Source organism: Scyliorhinus canicula, chromosome 2 (assembly GCF_902713615.1).
Source record: "Scyliorhinus canicula chromosome 2, sScyCan1.1, whole genome shotgun sequence".
Classification (NCBI taxonomy): Eukaryota; Metazoa; Chordata; class Chondrichthyes; order Carcharhiniformes; family Scyliorhinidae; genus Scyliorhinus; species Scyliorhinus canicula.
In genome coordinates, this window is record NC_052147.1 from 19,170,379 (window position 1) to 19,196,070 (window position 25,692).

General features: G+C 52.0%; 1 protein-coding gene across 1 annotated transcript in view; it reads left to right on the top strand.

The window, feature by feature from the left end:
* LOC119951341 (cation channel sperm-associated protein subunit beta-like) overlaps window positions 1-25,692 on the top strand; it is a 200,709-nt gene that overhangs the window by 111,215 nt on the left and 63,802 nt on the right. Inside the window, exons 7-9 of the mRNA XM_038774468.1 lie at window positions 3,786-4,106; window positions 19,702-19,826; window positions 24,727-24,927. Of these exons, the coding sequence (XP_038630396.1) occupies window positions 3,786-4,106; window positions 19,702-19,826; window positions 24,727-24,927 (647 nt within the window). The remainder of the gene's footprint in view (window positions 1-3,785; window positions 4,107-19,701; window positions 19,827-24,726; window positions 24,928-25,692) is intronic.

Below are 25,692 nucleotides of genomic sequence, written 5' to 3' on the forward strand. Positions count from 1 at the left end.
AGGAGGTTTCGGGGCCCGTCCCATTAAGTCCATCACGGGACGTCCCGGAATTCGCGGCCTCCCCCCGTCCCATCCCTGGTGCATCGGGTGGGCAGCAGGCAGAGCAGGGTGGCACAACGTCACCCGAGACCCCCGCAGAGCAGCCTGGCCCATCAAGGCCGGGTCGTCCCAGGAAACGCTTGGCCAAGGAGAAACGAGTCGAGGGGGGCGATTCGCAGCAATCCTTCTCCACTCCTGCTGTATCATCTGGGGTCACTTAGACGTAGTGGTAGGGCCCGTAGGCAACTAAGATAGACACTGAGTAAGTTGGCACGGGTGAAGGGCACAGTTTAGTTGTAGGGGCTAGGGCACCTGTAAATAATTGTTAACATTAAACGCACTGTTCCACCTTACTTGTAATACCGTGTGATTGTTCCACAGCCACAGGATTTGTGATGGTGACCGAGTGTTGCTGGGGTTGACGAGCGGTGAAACTTCGGTGCCGGGTCTGCAATCCCTGCCCCTCCCCCCCCCCAACCCCTCCCACAGCTAGCCCACGCGGGCACGTGATGGAGTGTCAGTGACGATCTCAGCGGCCACCAAGGTGGATGGTTCAGCTATTGCCATGGGTCAGACTCTCTCTAACGATTCTGAGCTCACAGCTCTTCGCAGAGCGGGCTGTCATCATTCCACATGGCACTGATCACACCCGCTGACACAGCCATCAATGTTGTGCCATACCGTCTGGACCCAGTGGTAAGGGTGATGTCGAAGTGGAGCAGGGTACACTGAGAGGGAGTGGGGGGGGTTGTGGTGGTGGAAGTTGTGTGTTGACCCTCTGCACGACTAGCGATGCAGGTGGTGATTTGGTGTTCAGCGGGGACGTCACATGCGATGCGTGAACCGTGCTGCCACCAAGGCGTCGCGTGCCCGCCGTCCTCGCCGGGTCTGTCGTGCCGCCTCCTGGACATCACCAGCACCTGGGTCGTGTCTGCGTGCTGTGCCCGCCACTCCACCAGCCTCCTCCTCCTCCCTCTCCTCCTCCTCCTCCTCCTCCTCCTCCTCCTCCTCCTCCTCCTCCTCTGTGCTGGAACCACTGCCACTGGCTTCTCCCTCCGCCTCCTGCAGCAGGTCATCTCCCCTCTGGATCGCGATGTTGTGCAGCGCACAGCAGACCATAACAATGTGAGCGACCCTTTCGGCCTGGTACTGCAGGGCCCCTCCGGAGCGGTCCAGGCACCTGAATCACATCTTCAGGAGGCCAAGGAAGCGCTCCACCACACCCCTGGTTGCTGCATGGGCCTCGTTGTATCGTGTTTCCGCATTGGTCTGAGGCCTCCGTATAGGCGTCATCAGCCAAGACCTCAGCGGATAACCCCTGTCGCCTAGCAACCAGCCCCTCAGCCGGGGGGGACGTCCCTCAAACATCGCAGGGATGAACGACTGCGCCAGTATGTAGGAGTCATGCACACTCCCTGGGAACCTTGCAGAGACGTTCATGATCCTCATGTGGGGGTCGCATACCACCTGGATATTCATGGAGTATGTCCCCCTTCTGTTTGTGAACACATCCCTGTCCCCTGCAGGCGGGCGCATGGGGACGTGAACACAATCGATTGCCCCCTGCACCCTCGGTATCCCGGCCATGCTGGCAAATCCACGAGCTCGTGAGTCTTGACTTGCTTGGTCCTCGGGAAAGGTGATGTAGCGGTCCGCGATGGCATAGAGGGTGTCGGTCACATCCCGGATACACCTGTGGACCGATGACTGGGAGATCCCGGAGACGTCCCCGCTCGGAGACTGGAAGGAGCCGGTAGCATAGAAGTTAAGAGCGACCGTCACCTTGATGGCAACCGGGATCGCGTGTCCTCCCCCCGTTCCACGTGGGGCGAGGTGCGACAGGAGTTGGCAGATATGTATCACCGTCTGCCTACTCAGCCGGAGTCTCCTCCCGCAGATTATGTCCGTCATTGTTAGGAAAGAGACCCGGACACGGTACACCCTCGGCTTTGGTCGTCGCCTCTGGCGCCGTGGCTGCACCCTCACTCTCTCCTCTTCCTCTTCCTCCTCCTCCTCCCCATGCTGCTCGACGACTGGCAACTCCTCGGCCCTTCCCTCTGCTGCTGCAGCTGGCCCTGCATCCACTGCGGGTTGTGGCTGTGGATGCTGCTGCATCGCCAAATGCAGTGCAGCGGCCCCAACCACTGCGCAGAACATAGCCGTTCTGTTCGCAGACATTGTGCTAACCTACAGAAGGGTGGTGGGGGCAGAGAAACGGGACATGTTAGACGGAGGTTAGTCGACACCTCGGCAGCCGCCTGCCACGGGATACCTGTGTGTCCCGGTGGCCTGGTCGCGCTGCTGACACGCGGGCAGCCTAACCCCTGGTCACTTTCTGCATCCAATGGCCAGTAAACTATGTCCTCCTCACCGGTGCGTCAGTGGCCTGTGGCCGTAAGCCACAGGGCAACCAGCGGCCGTGTCCTCGTGACCGGCACGCCATGGCATGGCGGCAGACATTTTGTTACGGGGTTGGACGGCTCACTCGCTCACTCTCTACATAACCCCCCCCCCACTCCCACTCCCCCCCCCCCATCTCCCCCGCTCCCCCCCGTCTCCCCCACTCCCCCCGTCCCCTCCACTGCCCCCCCGTCCCCCCCACTGACCCCCACGTCCCCCCCACTGACCCCCCCATCCCCCCCACTGCCCCCCCGTCCCCCCCACTGCCCCCCTGTCCCCCCCACTGCCCCCCCCGTCCCCCCCCACTGCCCCCCCGGCCCCCCCACTGCCCCCCCCAGCCCCCCCACTGCTCCCTCCATCTCCCCCACTGCCCCCTCCGTCTCCCCCACTGCCCCCTCCGTCTCCCCCACTGCCCCCTCCGTCTCCCCCACTGCCCCCTCTGTCTCCCCCACTGACCCCGCTCTGGACCCCCCCTCCCGTTCTCAGGGATGCCTTCTCCGTTGTGACGAGACTCGAGCGGTGCGCTGAGCGGTGCGCTGAGCGGTGCGCTCACCTCCTCCAAGCTGTCGTCAGCCAGCCCGACAGGTTGACGAACGTAAATAGCAGGTGTGTTTCACGCCGTGCAAACAGGGCGCGATGATGTCGGGACTTCGGCCCATCCGGGCCGGTGAATAGCGGGGGGGGGCTATTAGTGGTGAATCTGGTCATGTCGGGGGCGGGAAGGAGGCGTTTGTCGGGAGTGGCGACTCCAAGATTTTGCGGGGTTCGGAGAATAGCGGGAGGGCGTCGGAACAGCGTCGCCGTAAAAATTTGCGACGCCCGCTATTCTCCGAACCGTCGTGAGTCCGGAGAATCGCGCCCGAGCTTTTTTCACTACAGATGCTGCCAGAGCTGCTGAGTATTTCCAAGATTTTCTGTTCTTATTTCCACTTACTAGCATCTGCGGTGTTTTGCTTGTCAGATTCTGATGCTTATGTTTAATTGCTTTGATCCCTTTGAATTTGACTTTCTTTTCCATTTTCATTCCATATTTTTTGCAGTGACTCACATGAAACATAAAATTTGTAAATTTACAATTGAAACCTCATCATATAAACTACAAATTATGTTTTTTATCTCACTCATGCCAAATATTTTGTTTTGTTATTTAACATCACTGTACTGAATATCATTGGATTAGATTTGAAATCAAACTCCTGGTCACAGTGCAAATCAGGAATTCTTGTTCTGTTACTCATTCTGCCCTACCTTGCCCTTTGACTTGGACTTGGCTTTTCAGTCATTGATCTGTGAGTAATGGTATGAAAGATAGACTAATAATTCACATCACCTATTTGTTTCAACAGATTATGGCTTTGAAGCTGATGATTTTGAGAATACATTGGTTGTTCCTGGATACAGTAGTTTTCTGATATTTAGGGTGAATAGCAGCAATCTTGTCCTAGCATATGCTACAATGCCAATGCTAACTTCTTACTACACATTAATCGAAGAAGGGAAATGGTTCCTTTATGACTTCAGCTCCAGGAATGGCACATGGAGTATTTATGAAAATTTATGTTCCACATGGACTGAGGATTCCAATAATGCGTATCTGAATCCGTTCATTCATTTGGATCTTAATGATACACTCAATTTTCACTTCAAAATTTCAAGCACGAGAACAGGTCAGACATTCCAGTGGAATTTGTTATATGTGTTAAAGCGCTAGAATGAACTCCAGCTGTATTCTTCCATTAATCGTTATCTTTTTCTTGTTTGAAAAATGTATGCGGACAACTAATTGCATTTTAAACTGCATTGAAAACTCCTGTGGAAGCCTACCTGTGTAAGACAATTCATAATGAGTGTGTCCATGCTTTACCTGCAATATTTGCTACACCTAGTATAATTATTTTCAGGGGCAGCACGAGGCGCAGTGGTTAGCACTGCTGCCTCACGGCGCCGAGGTCCCAGGTTTGATCCCGGGTCTGGGTCACTGTCCGTGTGGAGTTTGCACACTCTCCCTGTGTTAGCTTGGGTTTTAATCCCACAACCCAAAGATGTGCAGGGTAGGTGGATTGGCCACGCTAAATTGCCCCTTAATTGGAAAAAATGAACTGGGTACTCTAAATTTATATTAAAAAAACATTGGCCTGAGCGAGGACAGGGCTGTAACTTTCCCAACAGGTTAAAGTTAGGAGGAGGGGCATAAACAGAAGAAGTTCCTTCATATAAGCCTTTTATTTTACAGAGCCAAGAATAGGAGCGGGCAGCTGATTCCCTATGACTTCCTGGAAATTTTGCTGCTTAATATCCCGCCTTCCCAGGAGTAAAAAGCAGCCCCGTGATCATAAAAGTCTTCTGTGTGGTTGAATACTATGGTTTATATGTTTAAAAAGTTCATTACTGATATAATTTCTTCTAATAAGATTGTCTATCATTAATATAAAATGGTTTATTTAGAATTAAAGACTTGCATAATGGTTACAACACAGAGGTTAGTTGACCTGTCACGTCTGTGCTGGCTCTCTTCAGGAATAACTCAGTCGATCCCACTCTCTTGCTATTTCCCTTTAGCCCACGTAATTATTTTGATTTCAAATCATTATCCCGTTCTCTTTGGAAAACCAAGATTAAATCTATCTCAAGCACAATCTCAGGCAGTGAATTCAAATGCATCCACTTGCTGTGTGAATACATTTATCCTCATGATCTTTTGCCCTTCACTGTAAATTGGTGTCCTTGGGTTCTGCCAAAGGAATAGTTTCTGCTATCGATTCTGGCCAGATTCTTCATGATTTTGAACACCTCTAAATCACTCTGACCATTTTTTATGTAAGGAGAACCGTTTCTCTAATCTATCCATGTAAATTAAGACTCTCCTGCCTAGTACTGTTCTCATTAATCTTTCCTACAGTGTTTCTAATGTCTTCACATCCTTCCAAAGTATGATGGCCACAATCAGGGTTCAGGACATGGGGGTATGGGCACAATGCCAAACATCGGGGCATATGGGCTTTGGGGGCCTGGGCCTGTTATTGTAAACAAAGTTCTTGAGCGGGATTCCCTGCCCCATCTGATGAGTTGGGTATGCTGAGTCTGCGAGGACTGCATTTACCATAGCAGTGAGAGAGACAGGCTACCAACACTTGTAGAAGTATAACTCTATTTTATTTAACTATGAGCTGTTAAACATGCTTGCACTGTGGGTTGACACTATGTTGAGTTGACTGGAGACCTGAGGCTAACCTGACCAGACTATAATGCTAGCACATGGTAGATGTTCGTGTTGCTGATCACCGGCTCTGGTTGTCTCAGAGGCTGCATCCCAAGAGAGTGGAAAAACTAGTGCCCTCTGGCTTTATAGTGGCCGTGTCCTGTCTGGTGATTGGCTGCTGTGTTCTGTGTGTTGATTGGTCATTCAGTGTGTCAGTCAGTGTCTGTCTATGCACCATCATATACTTGTGTGTATATTATGACACCTCCCACCGCGCTTTCCTATGCAGTGCGCCTCCATAGGCAGCGGGATTCTCCGTTCCCCCAGCTGGCCAATGGGGTTTCCCATTGTGGCTACTCCACGCCATCGGGAAACGCACACGCGCAGGTGCGCTGGCAGCACAGCAGAGGATCCCGCGGACACAGAATTCTGCTGCTCATCTTTATCCACATTTAAAAGCCAGAACTTCAAACCAGAAAAAAATGGCTTTTTTAAAAAAGGGAACAGCCAAAACTGACAGTTCTGATAAAGCCAGTCAACTAACCCAATCTGTTTTTTTTTTGTATTTTGCGCTCTCTTCTTACTGTCTTGTTGACCAGAAGAAACAATTCACATTAATACTTTGTTTAATCAGGGGCAAATCTCCGAGAACCGCGCCGGGCCGGAGAATTGCCGCAACTGCGCCACGACGCCACGATGCCGGCGCGCGATTCTCTGAGGTGCGGGGAATTGGCGTCATTTGCGACGACGCTTTTGGAATCGGCGGGGGCCGCCAATTCTCCGGCCCGGATGTGTCGAGTGGCCGCGCCGATGCGACAAAGTCCCGCCGGCGCCGTTCACCCTTGGTCGCTGCCGGTGGGAACTCTACAGAAATGGTCGGGGGTGGCCTATGGGGGGGGAGGGGGCTCCTTCACTGGGGGGCAGGGGGGCCTCCGATGGGGTCCGCGATCGGGGTCCACTGATTGGTGGGCCGGCCTCTCCCCCACTGGGCCTACTTTATGGCACGGCCGACCCTGAACACCAACGCTACATTGGTCGAAGCTGGTGCACTAAAGAAGTCCCCCGTGCATGCGCAAGTTGGCAGGGCCCAACTACGCATGCGTGAATTGGCGCGGCGCCTATTTGGTGCCACGAAAGGAGGCTGGAGTGGCGTGAACCGATCCAGCGCCATGCTGGCCCCCTGTGGGGGCCAGAATCGGTCATGCTAGGGCCTGGTTCGTGCCGTCGTGAAGCACGACGGCGTTCACGACGGCGTTCACACTTGGGCTCCATATTGGAGAATCACCCCTATCCTTTCAGAATCTTGAAGAGCTCTAAATTAGCGAGCCAGAAAATCTTTAGCAAAGACTTTAAGTCTCGGGCACTATTTGGTTCAAAAATAAATGACCAGAGAGCGTTGCAACTGTACAGCAAACAGGAGGAAAGCATAAATCAAGGTTTGAGGAAAGCATGGGAGTTTCACTAATGGGTCTCCCACCTGAGTGAGGTAAAGCTTCCAGGCTCCAAGATTTCATCAGTAAGGACCTTTTCCTTACAGTGTCCCAGAATGGACAAGACCCGACATCACCTTGAGTAGGCCACAAACAAGTCCAGACCGAGATGGAATTCAAAAGAAAACTTGGTTTATTGTGAAGCAAATAGATTTACAATTTACTTCAGATCCCAGCCGGGTCTGTTCCGGGACTGTCCCATCAGTTACATACCTTGCTGGCTTTGTGCAGATCATGATTATGAATGGCCTCAGACTTCGTGCCCCCTTGGCGTGCGAGCTCATATTCAGCGAGACTCACAGGAAGACTGGCCCGTAGGTCTGATGTGGGTTATAACACCATCTTTTCCCCACTCAGCCTGATTGAGTTGTCACAGCTTTGGACCCCCCCCCCCCCCCCAGCCTCCTCAGCTCTCATCTGTCACTGTCATCTGTCCCATGGGTCACTGCAAGGCCATGTGCAGTACCCTGTCAAAGGGGGAAGGTGAAGGGCCCTATAAGAACACTGCAGAACCCACACCTGAGGATCAAGTGCTCTACTGAACCTTTTTGCCCTTGCCTTCTGTGGAGGAAGGTGTATCTGCTCTCCTTCTTGGTGAATAGTGTAGGGGATCCATGGTACTTTCAGAATGGGGAGATCACGTGCAAAGTGTTAACTGATGACCTGCAATCCGTGGCACTCACATACATTGGGGGTGCGTAAGTGGACATAATTGGCTCAGCTACTGAAGGAATGTTAATGGATAAATGGATCACTGATCTGATATGCAAAGGTCTTTCCATAGCTGGACAAGCTCAGTCATGAACGCACAAACACCCACTGCACCCATCTAAGTGAATGCTTCAGGGTATGTGATGGAACCATCAATTCACCAGACACGTGTTTCCGATATGAATCTAGGCCTTAATCGACTTACTACAGAGCCAGCCTGTTACCCGTTGATGAACTCTCAGTGAACTGCAAGCTGACTCTGGACAAGGGTATTTATACAGCAGCACTAGGGGGAGGAGTCGTGGGCGGAGCCAAGGGTGGAGCCCTGTACAAGCTCCTGAACATTCACAGAGCTACTCCCCCTAGTGGTCGGATAACGCTACTGCACTTACAAAGACATGGTGTGAATTATCATGTTACATTCACCACATTCACCCTCTGCAAAAAAAATCAAGTCCGGTGGGGGTGGTGATCTACAACGTCAGTCTGTCCGCTGGTCGAATTGTCTGCTGTGATCTGCGGAGCACCGGGGTTGCAGCCTCTTGCGGTGGCTGGATGGGTGTTGTGTGCTGGGGTACAATGGCGGACTCCAGGGAGGGTTGTATCCGAGCTTCATACTCTCCTGGTTCGACCAGGGACTTGGGGCGCTGGGGGCTGGCCGGCACGGGTGCGCGGAACTGGTGGAGCGAGCTCGCGGGCTCGGGAGCGCGAGGGGGCAGCAGCATGGGGTGTAGGGTGAGAGGTCCTTCTGTGGGGGTAGAGGGAGCGCTGGATTCGGAGTGTGCCAGATGCCGGAGGGATACTGTGTCCTGATGGCTGTCAGGGAACTTGACGAATGCGTACTGGGGGTTGGAGTGGAGCAGGCGCACCTTTTGAACAAGGGGGTCGGTTTTGTGTGCCCTGACGTGTTTCCTCAGAAGTACGGGGCCCGGTGTCCTCAGCCATGCCGGAAGTGAGGCCCTCGTGGTAGTGCCCCTGGAAAAAATAAAGAGCCTTTCGTGAGGGGTCTGATTGGTCGCTGTGCACAAAAGGGACCTAATAGCGTGAAGCGCGTCTGGGAGGACTTCCTGCCACTGGGAGACTTGGAGCTTTCTAGACCGGAGGGTCAGTAGGACGGGCTTCCAGACCGTCGCGTTCTCCCTCTCCACCTGCCCGTTCCCCCTGGGGTTGTAGCTGGTAGTCCTGCTCGAGGCAATGCCGTTGTCGAACAGGTACTGACGCAGCTCGTCGCTCATGAAGGACGAACCCCGGTCGCTGTGTACGTAGCTGGGGAAACCAAACAGGGTGAAGATGCTATGCAGGGCCCTAATGACTGTGTGGGAGGTCATGTCGGGGCACGGGATAGCGAATGGGAAACGGGAGAACTCGTCTACGACGTTTAAAATGTAAACGTTCTTGTTAGTTGAGGGGAGAGGCCCATTGAAATCAATCGCGAGGCATTCAAAGGGCCTAGAAGCCTTGACCAAGTGGGCCCTGTCTGGTCTATAGAAGTGCGGTTTGCACTCCGCACAGATCGGGCAGTTCCTGGTGACCGCTTTTACCTCCTCGTTGGAGAAAGGCAGGTTTCGGGCCCTGACGTAGTGGGCGAGCCGGGTGACCCCCGGGTGGCAGAGGTCGTTGTGGATGACTTTCAATCGGTCAATCTGCGCGCTGGCGCATGTCCCACGGGATAGGGCATCCGGAGGCTCGTTGAGCTTCCCGGGTCAATACTTAATGTCATAATTGTAGGTGGAGAGTTCGATCCTCCACCTCAGAATTTTGTCGTTTTTAATTTTGCCCCTTTGCGAGTTGTCGGACATGAAGGCAACTGATCTTTGGTCGGTGATGAGGGTGAACCTCCTCCTGCGAGGTAGTGCCTCCAGTAACGGATAGCCTCCACAATGGCTTGTGCCTCTTTCTCGACTGAGGAGTGTCGGAGTTCTGAAGTGGAGAGGGTACGGGAGAAAAATGCGACTGGTCTCCCTGCCTGATTTAAAGTGGCTGCAAGAGCTACCTCTGAGGCGTCGCTCTCTACCTGAAATGGAGTGGATTCATCCACCGCCCGCGTGACCGCTTTGGCGATGTCCTCCTTGATGCCGTCGAAGGCCTGGTGTGCCTCGGCTGACAGGGGAAATCGTATGGCCCTAAAGAGTGGGCGGGCTTTGTCTGCATATTGAGGGACCCACTGGGCGTAGTAGGAAAAGAAACCCAAGCACCGTTTGAGGGCCTTGGGGCAATGGGGGAGGAGGAGTTCTAAGAGGGGGCGCATACGGTCCGGGTCTGGGCCCAGGACTCCATTTTCCACGACATAGCCGAGGATGGCTAGTCTGGTTGTGCGGAAAACGCATTTCTCCTTGTTATACGTGAGATTAAGTTTCTGTGCCGTCTGGAGAAAACGGTGGAGGTTGACGTCGTGGTCCTGCTGGTCATAGCCGCAGATGGTGACATTGTCCAAGTACGGAAATGTGGCCCGCAGCCCGTACTGGTCCACCATTCAGTCCATTGCTTGTTGGAACACCGAGACCCCATTAGTGATGTCGAAAGGGACCCGGAGGAAATGGAAGAGGCGGCCATCGGCCTCGAATGCCGTGTAGTGGCTGTCCTCCGGGCGGATTGGGAGCTGGTGGTATGCAGACTTCAGATCCACCGTGGAAAAGAGCCGGTTCGATCTGGTTTACCATGTCTGCAATCCTGGGGAGGGGATACACATCGAGGAGCGTAAATCTATTTATGGTCTGACTATCGTCGACAACCATGCAGAATTTTTCCCCAGTCTTAACGACCACCACCTGAGCTCTCCAGGGACTATTGCTGGCCTCTATAATCCCCTCACTGAGAAGCCTTCGGACCTCTGCTCTGATAAATACCCTATCCTGCAGGCTATACCGCCTGCTACATGTGGCTACGGGTTTACAGTCCTTTGTGAGATTGGCGAAGAGAGGAGGGGGGGGATTCGCAGCCTAGCGAGGCTGCAGATAGTGAGTGGGGGCAAGGGCCCGCCGAAGCTGAGGGTGAGGCTCTTGAGGTTACATTGAAAGTCTAGGCCTAATAAGATGGAGCGCAGAGGTCGGGCAAAACGTAGAGTTTAAATTTTGAGTAGCTAGCGCCTCGGATTGTGAGTGTCGCGGCGGTGCGCCCCTGGATCTGGGCCGAATGGGAGCCTGAAGCGAGAGAGTTAGTTTGCCGCACGGGGAAAACGGGGAGCGAACAGCGTCTTACCAGGTCTGGATGTATGAAGCTCTCAGTGCTCCCGGAGTCGAAGAGGCATGGCGTTTTGTACCCGTTGATTCGGACCTCTGCCATCGAATTTCGCAGATGCTTCGGGCGTGATTGGTCCAGAGTGACTGCGCTGAGTTGTGGGTAGTCGGCGGCTCGATCAGCTGCGCTGGAGTGGCCCCGTGATGACTGCCCTCTGAGTTCATAGCCGTATTCTTCCGATGAGTTGTCCGAGCGCGGAGATGCAGGTCGGGCCCGTGGATCGCACATGGCGGGCGGCGAGGAAGATGGCATCCAAGATAGTGGCCCCCATGAGTCACACGTGGCCGGCCGCGTGGTGGAGGTTTGCCAAGATGGCGGCCCCCATGGATCGCACGTGGCTGTAGGGGGCAGAGTCGGGGCATAGACTGCAGCGTTTTGGGCCCCACGGGGCTGCGAGTGAGGGGAGTGGTTACTGCGAGTCGCTGGGGTGTTGGAAGCTGGGGCCCTTTTAGCGAGGCACACTCTTGCGTAATGGCCTTTCCGCCCACAGCTGCTGCAGGTCGCGTTGCGGGCCGGGCAGTGCTGCCGCGGGTGCTGGTTCTGGCCGCAGAAATGGTAGGCTGGAGCAGCATAGTGGCTGGCTGGAGCAGCAAGGTGGCTGGCTGGGGCAGCATGGTGGCTGGGCGGCCGCGTAGCACAGGCCTGGGGGAGTCGCTGGTCGGGGGCCCATGATTGGGTCACGAGGTCCGCGGGGAACGAGTTAAGGCTGCGGAAGGAAACCTCCATCGTGGTAGAAGCTTCCACAGTCATTTCTAAGTCTTGGGCCTCCTTTTCCAGCAATCGTTGGCGCACATAATTAGACCTGAGGCCCGCTACAAAACATCGCCTACAGCAAGTTCTCTGTGTTCAACCGCGGTAACCGCTTGATAATTACATTCATTGGACAAATTATTGAGTTCCCTTAGAAATTCGGCGAGTGATTCTGTAGGCCGCTGGCGGCGGGTCGTGAACACATGGCGTGCGTAAACTTCGTTAATGGGCCTCACATATATCTTATCGAGTACCGCTAGCGCTGCAGTATATGAACTGGCCGAGTTTAGTTGTGTAGAGATTCTGTGGCTCACCCTCGTGTGCAGTAGACTTAACTTCTGTTCCTCTGTCGTTTCGGCTGTGCTCGCTTCTGCTAGGTAGGCCTTGAAGCACCGCAACCAGTGGGAGAAGATTTCTTTAGCCTCTGTATCCTGCGGGTCGCGTTCCAGGCGTCCAGGCTTGAGGGCTGATTCCATGATCGATCTTGACTGTTCTTAAGTCGATTAAATTGATGGAACCATCAATTCACCAGACACGTGTTTCCGATATGAATCTAGGCTTTAATCGGCTTACTACAGAGCCAGCCTGTTTCCCGTTGATGAACTCTCAGCGAACTGCAGGCTGACTCTGGACAAGGGTATTTATACAGCAGCACTAGGGGGAGGAGTCGTGGGCGGATACCAAGGGTGGAGCCCTGTACAAGCTCCTGAGCATTCCCAGAGCTACTCCCCCTAGTGGTCGGATAACGCTACTGTGCTTACAAAGACATAGTGTGAATTGAAACGTGCTGCTGGCCTGCCTTGGTCTGCTTTAAAAGCCAGCGATTTAGCCCAGTGTGCTAAACCAGCCACTTGTGTATGGTAAATCAGCCCCTTGTGTCTGGTGTATGGCTCATTGGACAAGTGGTGCCACGAGGAAGAGACAGCAGCTGGAGCAAGAACATTTTTGTGGTGCAAAACAGGAGAACATGGTGGAGAGCAAGGGGACAGTGCTGCCCTCCCAGTGGTCGACGGAGCAGCTGGTGGAATTCCTGAATGGCAAATTTCAGCAGCAGAGGAAAGAAGCCTCGAGGGATTTGGTTAAGGTGATGGGGCTCTTAGGGCGGCAATCAAACAGGTGGAGTAGAGCCAGGGGGCTGAGGGCCTGGCAATTCGAAAGGTGGAGCAGTCGGTGGTGGAGCATGAGAATCGGTTGACCTTGCTGGAGGCAGAGATGGGCATGGTGCTGAGCAGCCAGAAAAGGCTGAGGAAAAAGCTGGAGGACCTTGAGAACCACTTCAGACGGCAGACCCTGAGGATTGTGGGGATGCCTGAAGGCATGGAAGGTGCGGAGGCTGCCAAGTATGTGGCAAGCATGTTGGAGAAGCTGATGGGGGAGTGGGCCTTTGACCAGCCCCTCAAGGTGGATTGAGCGCACAGGTTGCTGAGGAAGAGGCTGGTGGGGGAGCCGCCGAGGGTGATGGTGGTGTTTGGAGAGCATCCTGCCCAACAACGTCCACCTCTCCCCAAGGATATAAGACATACAAGATACAAGACCCTTTTCTCCTTCCCATTGCTCTGGGTTTTCCAGTGCAGCATTCAAAAATGTGAGGCCATTGGTCTCTCTTTCCCAGATCACATTCAGTTGCAGAATGACCCCGAACCACAACACCCCTTCCCTTTATGTTGTGCTTTATGAAGTGCAAGATACAAATGTTATTGGGCTTCCAGTTGATGTGTACAGCCAACAGGTACAGTGGGAAGTGGTGGTGTGCACAGAAATGAGTATAAATAGCAGACAACACTCTTGGTATGCTGCCTGTATTCGCTTAATAGGTGTGGGTTAATTATGCATCAGAATTTGATTCTGTAGCAAGGTCATATGCAATTGAAATGACAGATGCTCCTGTACCTGTTTTTTGAGAGCTAACCAAATTATAGTTCCATGGGATTGGAATTTATTCATCTTGCATGTCAAATTCTGTTGCTGAAATGCATGGGTCATCATGTGATTGATCTTGTGACCTCGTCAGTCACAAAATAAACCAGAGTTTTAGATTTAATTTAAAATAAAGAGTTTTAGATTTACTCAGTTTAGAAGATAGGTGTGGTAGTATGACTAGGGAGATTACGGTACCCTAGAACCAAGCTGCCATTGGTGCAGAAGACTCGCTGCCCATTGGCCCAGGCAAGTCATGTGCCTCTCTGCCAATTGGCTGAGGCTAGTCATGTGACTCCCCGCCGATTGGCTGAGAGGTTGGTAGCTCTGCCTACGAGGTGGGGTATAAGAACCCGTACCGGCTGGCAGTCGGCTTTTCTCTGTACGTCTACTGCCGGGCACACATCTAGTATATTAAAGCATGTTGTTTGGAACTACTTCACGACTCGAGTCCAATTGATGGTGCATCAATTTAATACACTAGAAGTTTGAAATGGAGCTACGGATCAAGCCAGAATGCCTCCGCATCAGCCCGCATGCTGCAAACGCGTCAGCAACGTTTAAACATTGGCTGGCATTCAACAGCTACCTCACCACAGCAGCAAACCGCGCGACAAGGGAACAGAAACTCCACATCCTCCACTCGTGCGTGGGCACCACAGTCTACTCTCTGACAGAGGATGAATTGGACTATGACGCTGCCATGGACCTGCTGAAGGGACATTTCATCAGGCCAGTGAACCAGGTCTACGCGTGGCACCTCCTGATTACGAGGCAACAATTCCCCGGTGAGTCCCTCGACAAATTCTACCGGGCCCTCATTGTCCTGGGGAGAAATTGCGCCTGCCCGCAAGTCACTGCGGCTGAACATAGCGAAGTTTTGATCAGGGACGCTTTTGTTGTGGGCATGCAATCATCCCAGATACGCCAGAGACTCCTGGAAAAGGACACTTTAAGCATCGCTGAGGCACGGACCCTCGCATCCTCACTAGAGGTCGCTGACCGCAACGCCCGTGCGTATGCCCCTGGCCGCGCGGCGGCCCCCTGGGCAGTGTGGAACGCGACCCCGCTCACCCCCGCCAACTCTGACCCCCCCCAAACCTGCGCTGCAGGGCGCCCCGATAAACCCACGAGGCCCCGCTGCTACTTTTGTGGTCAGGCCAAGCACCCCCGCCTGCGCTGCGCGGCCCACACCACAACCTGTAAAAACTGCGGCAAGAAGGGCCACTTTGCAGCCGTCTGTCAATCAAAGTCGGTCGCTGCCGTCCCGAACAGCGACCACGGGTCCCCCCCTCTGCGCCCCTCTAGGGCCCCGTGCGGCCCGTGGACCTTGCTGCCCCCACTCCCCATCGCCACGAGTGATCCCCGGGTGCCGCCATCTTGTGACGCTGGATCAATCACGGCCCCGCACGCTTTCCACGGCGATCACACAGATCCTCCTCAACGGCCATGAGACGAGCTGCCTACTGGACTCCAGGAGCACAGAGAGTTTCGTCCACCCCGATACGGTAAGACGCTGCGCGCTCCCCGTTCACCCAGTGAAACACAAAATCGCTCTGGCCTCCGGTTCGCACTCAGTCCAAATCACCGGGTGCTGCGTAGCGGACCTCACGGTCCAGGGGAGGGTTTTTAAAAACTATAAGCTCCTCGTCATTCCCCGCCTCTGCGCACCAGCGCTCCTAGGACTGGATTTTCAGTGCAACCTACAGAGCTTAACTTTCAAATTCGGCGGCCCTATTCCCTCCCTTACTGTCTGCAGCCTCATGTCCCTCAAGGTCGACCCCCCTTCCTTGTTTGCGAACCTCACCCCGGATTACAAACCCGTCGCCACCAGGAGCAGACGGTACAGTGCCCAGGACCGGACCTTCATCAGGTCCGAAGTCCAAAGGTTTCTGAAGGAAAGGGTCATAGAGGCTAGCAACAGCCCCTGGCGAGCACAAGTGCTGGTGGTTAGGACTGGGGAGAAAAATTGGATGGTCATAGACTACAGTCAGACTATCAACCGGTTTACGCAGCTGGACGCGTATCCTCTCCCCCGTATCTCCGAACTGGTTTACAGGATCGCGCAGTACAAAGTCTTTTCCACGGTGGACCTTAAGTCCGCCTACCACCAGCTACCCATCCGCGCGAGTGACCGAAAGTACACTGTGTTCGAAGCGGATGGGCGACTCTACCACTTTTTAAGGGTTCCATTCGGTGTCACAAATGGGGTCTCGGTCTTCCAAAGGGAAATGGACTGAATGGTTGACCAATACGGTTTACGGGCAACCTTCCCGTATCGCGACAATGTCACCATCTGCGGCCATGACCAGCAGGACCACGACATCAACCTCCGCAAATTCCTCCATACCGCAAAATTCCTTAACCTCACTTACAATAAGGATAAGTGCGTGTTCAGCACCGACCGTCTAGCCATCCTCGGCTACATAGTGCGTAACGGAGTGATAGGCCCCGACCCCAAACGCATGCACCCCCTAAAGAAACTCCCTCTCCCCAACTCTCCCAAAGCCCTCAAACGCTGTCTGGGCTTCTTTTCCTATTGTGCCCAGTGGGTCCCTAATTACGCCGACAAAGCCCGCCCTCTCATCCAATCCAACACGTTTTCCCTGTCGATGGAGGCCCGCCAGGCCTTAGGCCGCATCAAAGCAGACATTGCAAAGGCCACGATGCATGCTATCGACGAGTCCTTCCCATTTCAGGTCGAGAGCGATGCGTCTGATGTAGCTCTGGCGGCCACCCTCAACCAAGCGGGCAGACCCGTGGCCTTCTTCTCCCGGACCCTCCACGCTTCCGAATTCCGCCACTCTTCGGTGGAAAAGGAGGCACAGGCCATAGTTGAAGCTGTGTGACATTGGAGGCACTATCTGGCCGGCAGGAGGTTTACCCTCCTCACAGACCATGGTCAGTGGCCTTCATGTTTGATAATGCACAGAGGGGCAAGATCAAGAACGACAAGATCTTGTGGTGGCGTATCGAGTTGTCCACGTACAACAACGATATCTTGCATCGTCTTGGGAAGCTCAACGAGCCTCCTGATGCCCTGTCCCGCGGTACCTGCGCCAACGCACAGGTGGACTGCCTCCGAACCCTCCATGTGGACCTCTGCCAGCCAGGGGCCACCCGCTTCTTTCATTTCATTAAGACCTGCAACCTGCCCTACTCCATCGAGGAGGTCAGGACTGTGACCAGGGAATGCCACATCTGCGCGGAGTGCAAGCCGCACTTTTACCGCCCTGAGCAAGCGCATCTGATAAAGGCTTACCGCCCCTTTGAACGTCTCAGCATGGACTTCAAAGGTCCCCTCCCCTCCATCAACCGCAACACGTATTTCCTAAACGTGATTGACGAGTACTCCCGCTTCCCGTTCGCCATCCCCTGCCCCGACACGACCACGACAACCATCATCAAAGCCCTCCACTCTATTTTCTCCCTGTTCGGTTACCCCGTATACATCCATAGCGACCGGGGGTCCTCCTTTATGAGCAACAAGCTGCGTCAATTCCTGCTTAGCAGGGGCATCGCCTCCAGCAGGACGACCAGTTACAACCCCCGGGGTAACGGACAGGTCGAGAGGTACGGTCTGGAAGACCGTCCTGCTGGCTCTGTGGTCCAGGTGTCTCCTGGTCTTCCACTGGCAAGAGGTCCTCCCAGACGCCCTCCATTCTATTTGGTTACTCCTCTGTACCGCCACGAATCAAACACCTCACGAACGTCTCCTTGTTTTCCCCAGGAAGTCTTCCTCAGGGACACCGCTCCCGACCTGACTAGCCACCTCCGGGCCCATCCTGCTCCGGAAGCACGTGCGGGTGCACAAGTCCAACCCGTTGGTTGAAAGAGTCCAGTTACTCCACGCGAGCCCGCAGTATGCGTACGTGGAGTATTTCGACGGACGACAGGACACGGTCTCCCTTCGGGACCTGGCACCCGCCAGATTGCGGCCACACCCCCCAGCACCAGCACCCCCCCCTCCAGTCCCAACGCTCCCAGCGCCCCCGCAACCCGGCACACAAGAACCCCATCCCCCGGCCCGGCCACTGCTAGCTCCGACCAGGGATATGGACACAGGACCACGACCGCCGCTCCCGGAGACACGGACGACCACCGCTCCAACGTCACGGCACCTCTGTGCAGGTCCAGCAGGACATTGAAGGCACCCATCCGGCTGATCGAGTCAGTTTGATGTACTGATGGACTTTATGGACTCTTGTGTTCTCACATATGTTCATTGCCTGTTTTTTTTTCTTTTAGTTGTTGTTCTCTTGTACACTATATACAGTGATATCACTTTCTTGCACGTGGGCCAGTGGGCAGCCATAAATACCTCAGTACAGCTTAAAATATCTCTAGTCATACTACCAGTCTTATGGGGCACAACCCCCCCCTCTCTTCTGTCTCCCCCCCCACCCGCGTCTTTCTCAACAAGGGGTGAATGTGATAGTATGACTAGGGAGATTACGGTACCCTAGAACCAAGCTGCCATTGGTGCAGAAGACTCGCTGCCCATTGGCCCAGGCAAGTCATGTGCCTCTCTGCCAATTGGCTGAGGCTAGTCATGTGACTCCCCGCCGATTGGCTGAGAGGTTGGTAGCTCTGCCTACGAGGTGGGGTATAAGAACCCGTACCGGCTGGCAGTCGGCCTTTCTCTGTACGTCTACTGCCGGGCACACATCTAGTGTATTAAAGCCTGTTGTTTGGAACTAATTCACGACTCGAGTCCAATTGATGGTGCATCAATAAGCGATAAAACACTCAGTAAAATTACCAATAATGTAGATGGAATAAAACAATTCCCATGCTTATTTTAATAAATGCAAATTGGTTCAAACATGTGTTGGACACTAGTCGATAACCTCTCGGACTTTGAATCAAATTGAAGCCAGCTGTATTAAATGGCAGTCTCCTCACACTTTTATATGAGTCCTGTGAAATCTCATTTTAATGCCCAGAGTTCACTTTTTTAAATAATTATTTTATTATTGTCACAAGTAGGCCTACATTAACATTGCAATTAAGTCACTGTGAAAATCCCCTAGTCACCTCACTCCAGAGCCTGTTCAGATATACTGTTGGAGAATACAGAATGTCCAATTCACCTAACTAGCACGTCTTTGGGACTTGTGGGAGGAAACAGGAGCACTCGGAGGAAACCTACCCAGATGCGGGAAACGTGCAGACTCCACACAGACAGTGCCCAATTTAGGAATCAAACTGGGACCATGACTCTGTGAAGCAACAGTGCTACCCACTGGTTACCTTGTCGACCCACTTGAACCCAAAGTGAAAATTAGTGGGATGCGAGTTGTTGAGCTGAGAGGGGTGGATGCCTATCTTTTCACAGACATTTATTTTTGCAGAAATCAGGCTTCAAAGGTTTGTCCCTTAGGCATACCCACAATAGATAAAAGTGCAAGATGTTGAAGGTACTTTGCAGCTGTTAGCATTGAGTCCAAGCTCTACAGCAGTCATTGCTGCCTTGGAGTCATGACCCTGGAGTCTCATTGTGTGACCTCAGTTTGGGAAGTCCTGGCCGAGGAGAAAAAGGGTAGCAGGTACATAGGAACACCACCACACGCAACTTCCTCTTCACATACCATTCCGACATAAAAATATATTTTTGTTCCCTCAATGACTGGGTCAAAATCCTGGAATACCTCCCGAGCAAAACTGTGGATGTATCTACACCTCTTGCATCAAGAAGGTAGCTCACCCCCACCCTCTCAATGGTCAATATGAATGGTCAATAAATACTGGCCATACCAATGATGCCCACAACCATGATCAAATTTAACAAAATCATGTTGTTAGGAAAGAGTGGGAATCTTCAAGCTATGCTATATCATAACGGGAATGTTTGATTCCGTATAGAAGGTGATCCAACCCTCTTTCCTATTTAAGCAGAAAAAATAATGTTAACAAGTTCATTGATCATATCTTCTTGGGTCTTGTCTCCTATACCAGGTGCACAAGTATTTAAAGTGACTATTGGAAATCCACACTTGCTACAAATAGAGTCTGAAAGTAAATGGGATGAATCTGGTGTCAGCATCTTAGATCTAGTTATTACCAGCAATTTTAACCAGAGGGTAAGGATATTCTTTTGAAATAAAATGCAATTATTTAAGCGTTTCATAAAATGTTGATTGTATTTAATAATGGGAAAATTTGGCTGCAAATTGTGTATTTATGGATAATGCTATATAAAATATACAGTGTGTATAGTATGGCCAGCCTCCCAGTTTGTTGGTGAGATCTGGTTAGGAACCAATAACATTCTGTTTAAAGTAGGCAAAGTTTGAGATTTAAGGCATTGGCTCAATGAATAAAGCCACAAGATTCTACAGATTTGAACAAACAATAGTAAACTTTACTATACAAGGTCAGAAAGATAAAACATCGCACTGCACAATGAATGTCAAATGCGACACAAATGATTCTGCAGATTTCTCAACAATCCACCCTGACATTAGTAACACCATGTGCTGGATTCTCCATCGGCAGGATCCTCCATTTTGCCGGCAACGCCCTCACGCCCGTGGATTTCCTGACGGCGTGTGAGTGCCCACAAAGGGAAACCCTATTGGCCGGCTGCCGGGATGGAGAATCCCGCTGCCGACAGGGGCGCGCTGCACCAGAAAAGGGATGCGGCGGGTCAGAGAATCCTGCCCCGGGTGGGATTCTCCATTGGCTGACGCCGAAATCGCAAAACCTTTATGTTGAATTTGGCTAAGGTGAGCACAAGAGCCTTCCTTTCAGGTGTTGTTCAATAGACTTCTTAGGCACTTTCAAGCAAAAAAGCAAGCTTTATTCTAAGAATTTAGTTAACATTTGTATAAATACACACAGCAAGAATTTTTATCAACCAGAAACAGAAAGACCCCACGCAGCTACAGTAATCTATGTATGACCCTTAATGAATCCCCCCTTAATGTTCCAATTCAATAACAAAATCAAAGTAAAACCAGAAACTACTTTTCAAAGGTGTGGCCCAGCACACGGAATTCTTACTGGTATAAGACTTGTTATTGATACTCTGTTCCCCTTTTCAAACAGCAGATTTGAATTTCTTCCAGAAAGTAATTATTTCTTTTAAGTTACCAAGTATCTGGAACCGCATTTAAAATGAAGATAGAGAGAGACTTCTTTCAACCTGTGCAGTTCAAACCAGTCCACAACTGAAAGCAAAAGTAAAACCTCCCAGCGCCACAGCCCAGCTCCACCCACACATTGGCATCACTGAAGCAATGTGATAAGACAAAAACATTTCTTAAAGGGACACTCACATGACACAGTTCACTTGTGCTTTTAAAAATCGTGAAACCGACATTGTGGCTGATGAGGGAGAGAGAGGAGGAGGACTCACAGAGAGCGACTCCGGGCTGTCGGGACGGACACTGGCCGGGCTAACTGGGGTGGGGGATAATGCATTTTGGCTTTGCTTTTGGAAGAGGCAACATAGATTTAATGGTACAACTCTAAAAAGTGCACAGGAACAGAGGGACCTCTGGGTTCATGAGAATTGATATTTGACGGAGGCAAATTAGCAAAGCCTATGCAATTTTCAGTTTATAAATAAAATATGGGGTGTTATGCTGAACATTAATAAAATTCTGATTAGGCTGAAACTGAAGTACTGCAGCTTACTCTGGTTGCTAGACATTAGGAAGGATGTGATTGTCCTTGGGTAAGTGCAGAGAAGACCAGGATTATTTCAGGGATGTGGAATTTTAGCTGTAAAGTTAGGTTGGAAAAGCTTGGTTGTTGTCCTTGGATCAAAGGAGATTGAAGGGACATTTATTAGCTGTATATAAGATTATGGCAGATTAGAGAAGGAAGACAAAGAAAAGATGTGTACATAAACTGATGCTCAAGGACTAATCGACATAGATATAAGGATTTAGGCAAAATTCTGGAGTTGATGGTGGTACTGGAACTTGAGGAAGAATCTTTTTAGCCACCATTTGATAATGACCTGGAACTTATTGCCCCTAAGGGTGCTTGAAGTGGTGATTATCAATGATGTCAAAAATAAATTGAATAGTCACTGGAGGAAAATAAAATTGCAGGGTGTCATAAAGACTGTATGCACTGGGAGAGATCATGGACAGTATCAGCTCCATGCAGACGGGGAAGGCGCCGGGACCGGACGGATTCCCGGCGGACTTCTACAAAAAATTTGCGACAGCGCTGGCCCCGCACCTGCGGGAGATGTTCACAGACTCGCTAGCTAGGGGCACACTGCCACCCACGTTAGCACAGGCCTCAATCTCGCTGATACCTAAGAAAGACAAAGACCCAACGGAATGTGGGTCATACAGACCCATATCTCTGCTGAACGCAGACGCCAAAATACTGGCCAAAATCCTAGCCAAAAGGCTAGTAGACTGTGTACCTGAGGTGGTCACAGAGGACCAGACGGGCTTCGTCAAAGGTAGACAGCTCACCTCGAACATCAGGCGCCTGCTGAACGTGATAATGACCCCCTCCGGGGAGAGAACACAAGAGGTGATCGTCTCCCTGGACGCAGAAAAGGCCTTCGACAGAGTCGAATGGAAATACCTCATAGAGGTACTGGAGCGGTTCGGGCTTGGAACAGGGTTCACCGCGTGGGTAAAACTCCTATACAACGCCCCCATGGCGAGTGTACGGACCAACAATACCAACTCCCAATACTTCCAGCTGCACAGGGGCACCAGACAAGGATGCCCACTGTCCCCACTGCTGTTCGCACTAGCAATCGAACCGCTAGCAATTGCGCTCAGGGCAGCAAAAAATTGGAGGGGGATCCGAAGGGGAGGCAGAGAGCACAGAGTCTCACTCTATGCAGACGATCTGCTCCTCTACATCTCGGACCCACAAAGCAGCATGGACGGAATCATCGCGCTCCTGAAAGAGTTTGGAGCCTTCTCGGGCTACAAACTCAACATGAGCAAAAGCGAGATCTTCCCAGTACACCAGCAAGGGGGGGGGGGGGCAGCACTAAAGGGGCTGCCGTTCAAACAAGCCCGACATAAATTCCGCTACCTGGGGATCCAAATAGCCCATGACTGGAAAGGGATCCACAAATGGAACCTCACCAGCCTGGCGGAGGAAGTAAAAAAGGACCTGCAAAGATGGAACACACTCCCACTCTCCCTCGCAGGAAGAGTCCAGACGATCAAAATGAACGTATTGCCCAGGTTCCTCTTCCTGTTTAGATCCATTCCGATCTACATCCCCAAGGCCTTCTTCATAGCGCTGGACAAACTTATCATGGCGTTCGTATGGGGGGGGTAAAAATGCTAGGATCCCAAAGAAGGTCCTACAGAAAACAAAATCCAGGGGGCAGCTAGCCCTCCCGAATCTACAATTCTACCACTGGGCGGCAACAGCCGAGCGAGTAAGGGGATGGATCCAGGAGCCAGAAGCCGAGTGGGTGCGTGCGGAGGAGGCCTCCTGCATGGGGACCTCCCTCCGGGCCCTCGCCACGGCAGCACTCCCATCCCCACCCAAAAAACACTCCAGCAGCCCAGTGGTGACAGCCACCCTCCAATCCTGGAACCAACTGCGGCAGCAATTTGGCCTGAACAAAATGTCGGACAAGGCTCCCATCTGCAACAACCATAGGATTCAAACCAGCACTGAATGACGCCACCTTCAAAAGGTGGAGACAGGACAGGGGGACACTGACAGTCAGGGACCTATACACGGACGACAGGATCGCAACACTGGACAAACTGACAGAGAAATTTCAGCTAGCTGGGGGGAACGAGCTACGGTACCTGCAGCTCAAAAACTTCCTACGAAAGGAGACAAGGACGTACCCACAACCGCCACGACAGACACTACTGGAAGACCTACTGGACGCAAGTATCCTAGAGAAAGGGAACTGTAGTGACATGTATGGCCGACTGGTAGATAGGGACGACACCGTACTGGACGCAACAAGAAGGAAATGGGAGGACGACCTGGGGATGGAGATAGGGTGGGGACTCTGGAGCGAAGCACTGCATAGGGTCAACTCCACCTCCACGTGCGCAAGGCTCAGCCTGACGCAACTAAAAGTGGTACATAGAGCCCACTTAACGAGAAACCGTATGAGTAGGTTCTTCCCGGAGGTGGAGGACAGATGTGAGCGGTGCCAAAGAGGCCCGGCCAACCACGCCCACATGTTCTGGTCTTGCCCCAGACTTGTGGAGTACTGGACAGCCTTCTTCGAGGCTATGTCCAAAGTGGTGGGGGTGAGGGTGGAGCCATGCCCGATAGTGGCGGTCTTCGGGGTTTCAGACCAGCCAGATCTATTCCTGGGGAGGAGGGCGGACGCCCTTGCCTTTGCCTCCCTGATCGCCCGTCGTAGAATCCTGTTTGGCTGGCGGTCAACAGCACCGCCCAGAGCTGCAGACTGGCTGTCCGACCTCTCGGATTCTCTCCAAATGGAGAAAATCAAATTCGCCATCCGAGGGTCGGACGACGGCTTCCACAGAACGTAGGAGCCATTCATGCAATTGTTCCGGGACCTGTTTGTGGCCAACGTACAAGAGGAAGAATAGTCGGGGGAAGGTAGCCGGCGGGGAGGTGGGGGGCTAAGGGGTCGTTACGGGGGTTTGATGGCTAGCTAAGGCCCAAAACCAAACTAAATAAATGCCAATAAACATGTTGGGGAATGTATGCCCCAAATATGTATGCCGGCAAAGAGGGGGAGGCCACAGTTATTACTACGAAGATGCTCACCTGTAAATATATATGTTAATTTTTGCGTGTTTTTTTTTTCTCTCTCTAACAATTTGTAATTTGTTCAATATAAAACATGAAAACTGAAAAAAAAAAAAAAAAATAAAGACTGTCTGACTATGACAATTGACTACCTGCATCAAACAGCTGAATCATCCTCCAGGAAGATAGAACATTGCTCTTTATCTCTCTCAGAAGTCTCAGCTAATTGTGCGTGTCAGTTTGTCCAGCAGTTTCTGGAAACTAACTTGTTTTCTCAATATTTCAATATTTCAGGGATACACCACAATCTTGGTGACTATTCCTGAAGCTTCGCTGCTTTGTCCAATCACTTCCTTCGCCATTATTGTGCAATGCAGTTGTCCAGCAGGAAAAATGATTGTATATGAAACACCTACATTTATCAAAAAGGAAGATTGGTTACACTACAATGAAAAAAATGAAGGACATGAAAAGGCCATTTTGAAAAACTTGCCTGTAAGTGATATGCAGAAAATTAGATTTTTATATCTGAAATATTTGTGTAGAAAAATAATATTGTCCAACAAAAAATATTTTGTGGCAGAGTTCCTATTATGAAAATCTTTGTGTTCCCTGAACCCTAAATACAATAATGTGGAGATGCCGGCATTGGACTGGGGTGTGCACAGTAAGAAGTCTTACAACACCAGGTTAAAGTCCAACAGGTTTGTTTCAAATCACTAGCTCTCGGAGCACTGCTCCTTCCTCAGGTAAATACAATGACCCAGATCTTCAATCCCAGCAGTGGAGTTTGCTGAAATTCTCATGGCATTAATCCTTTTGCACTGAACTATTGGACCTTTTCCAGGGTCATGAGTGGGGTGAGTAGTGTTGAGGGAGATAGAGAGTGTCAGGGGTGAGTAGTGTCAGGGAAGAGAGTGAGCAGTGTCGGGGTAGCAGGAGGGGTAAGCAGTGTCGGGGGAAAGAGTGTGAGCAGTGTCGGGGAAAGTGTGAACAGTGTTGGGAGTAGTGAGGTGGTGAGCGGTGTCCGGGAGAGGGTGAGTAGTGTCAGGGTGAGGGTGACCAGTGTTGGGGGAAAGAGGGTGAGCAGTGTCAGGGGACAGCATGAACAGTGTTGGGAGTAGTGGGGTGTTGAGCGGTGTCCAGGTGGGATGAAAAGTGTCAGGGAGAGGGTGATCAGTGTCTGGGGAAAGAGGGTGAGCAGTGTCGGGTGGTGGGGGTGGGATGCATAGTGTCAGGGTGAGGGTGACCATTGTCGGG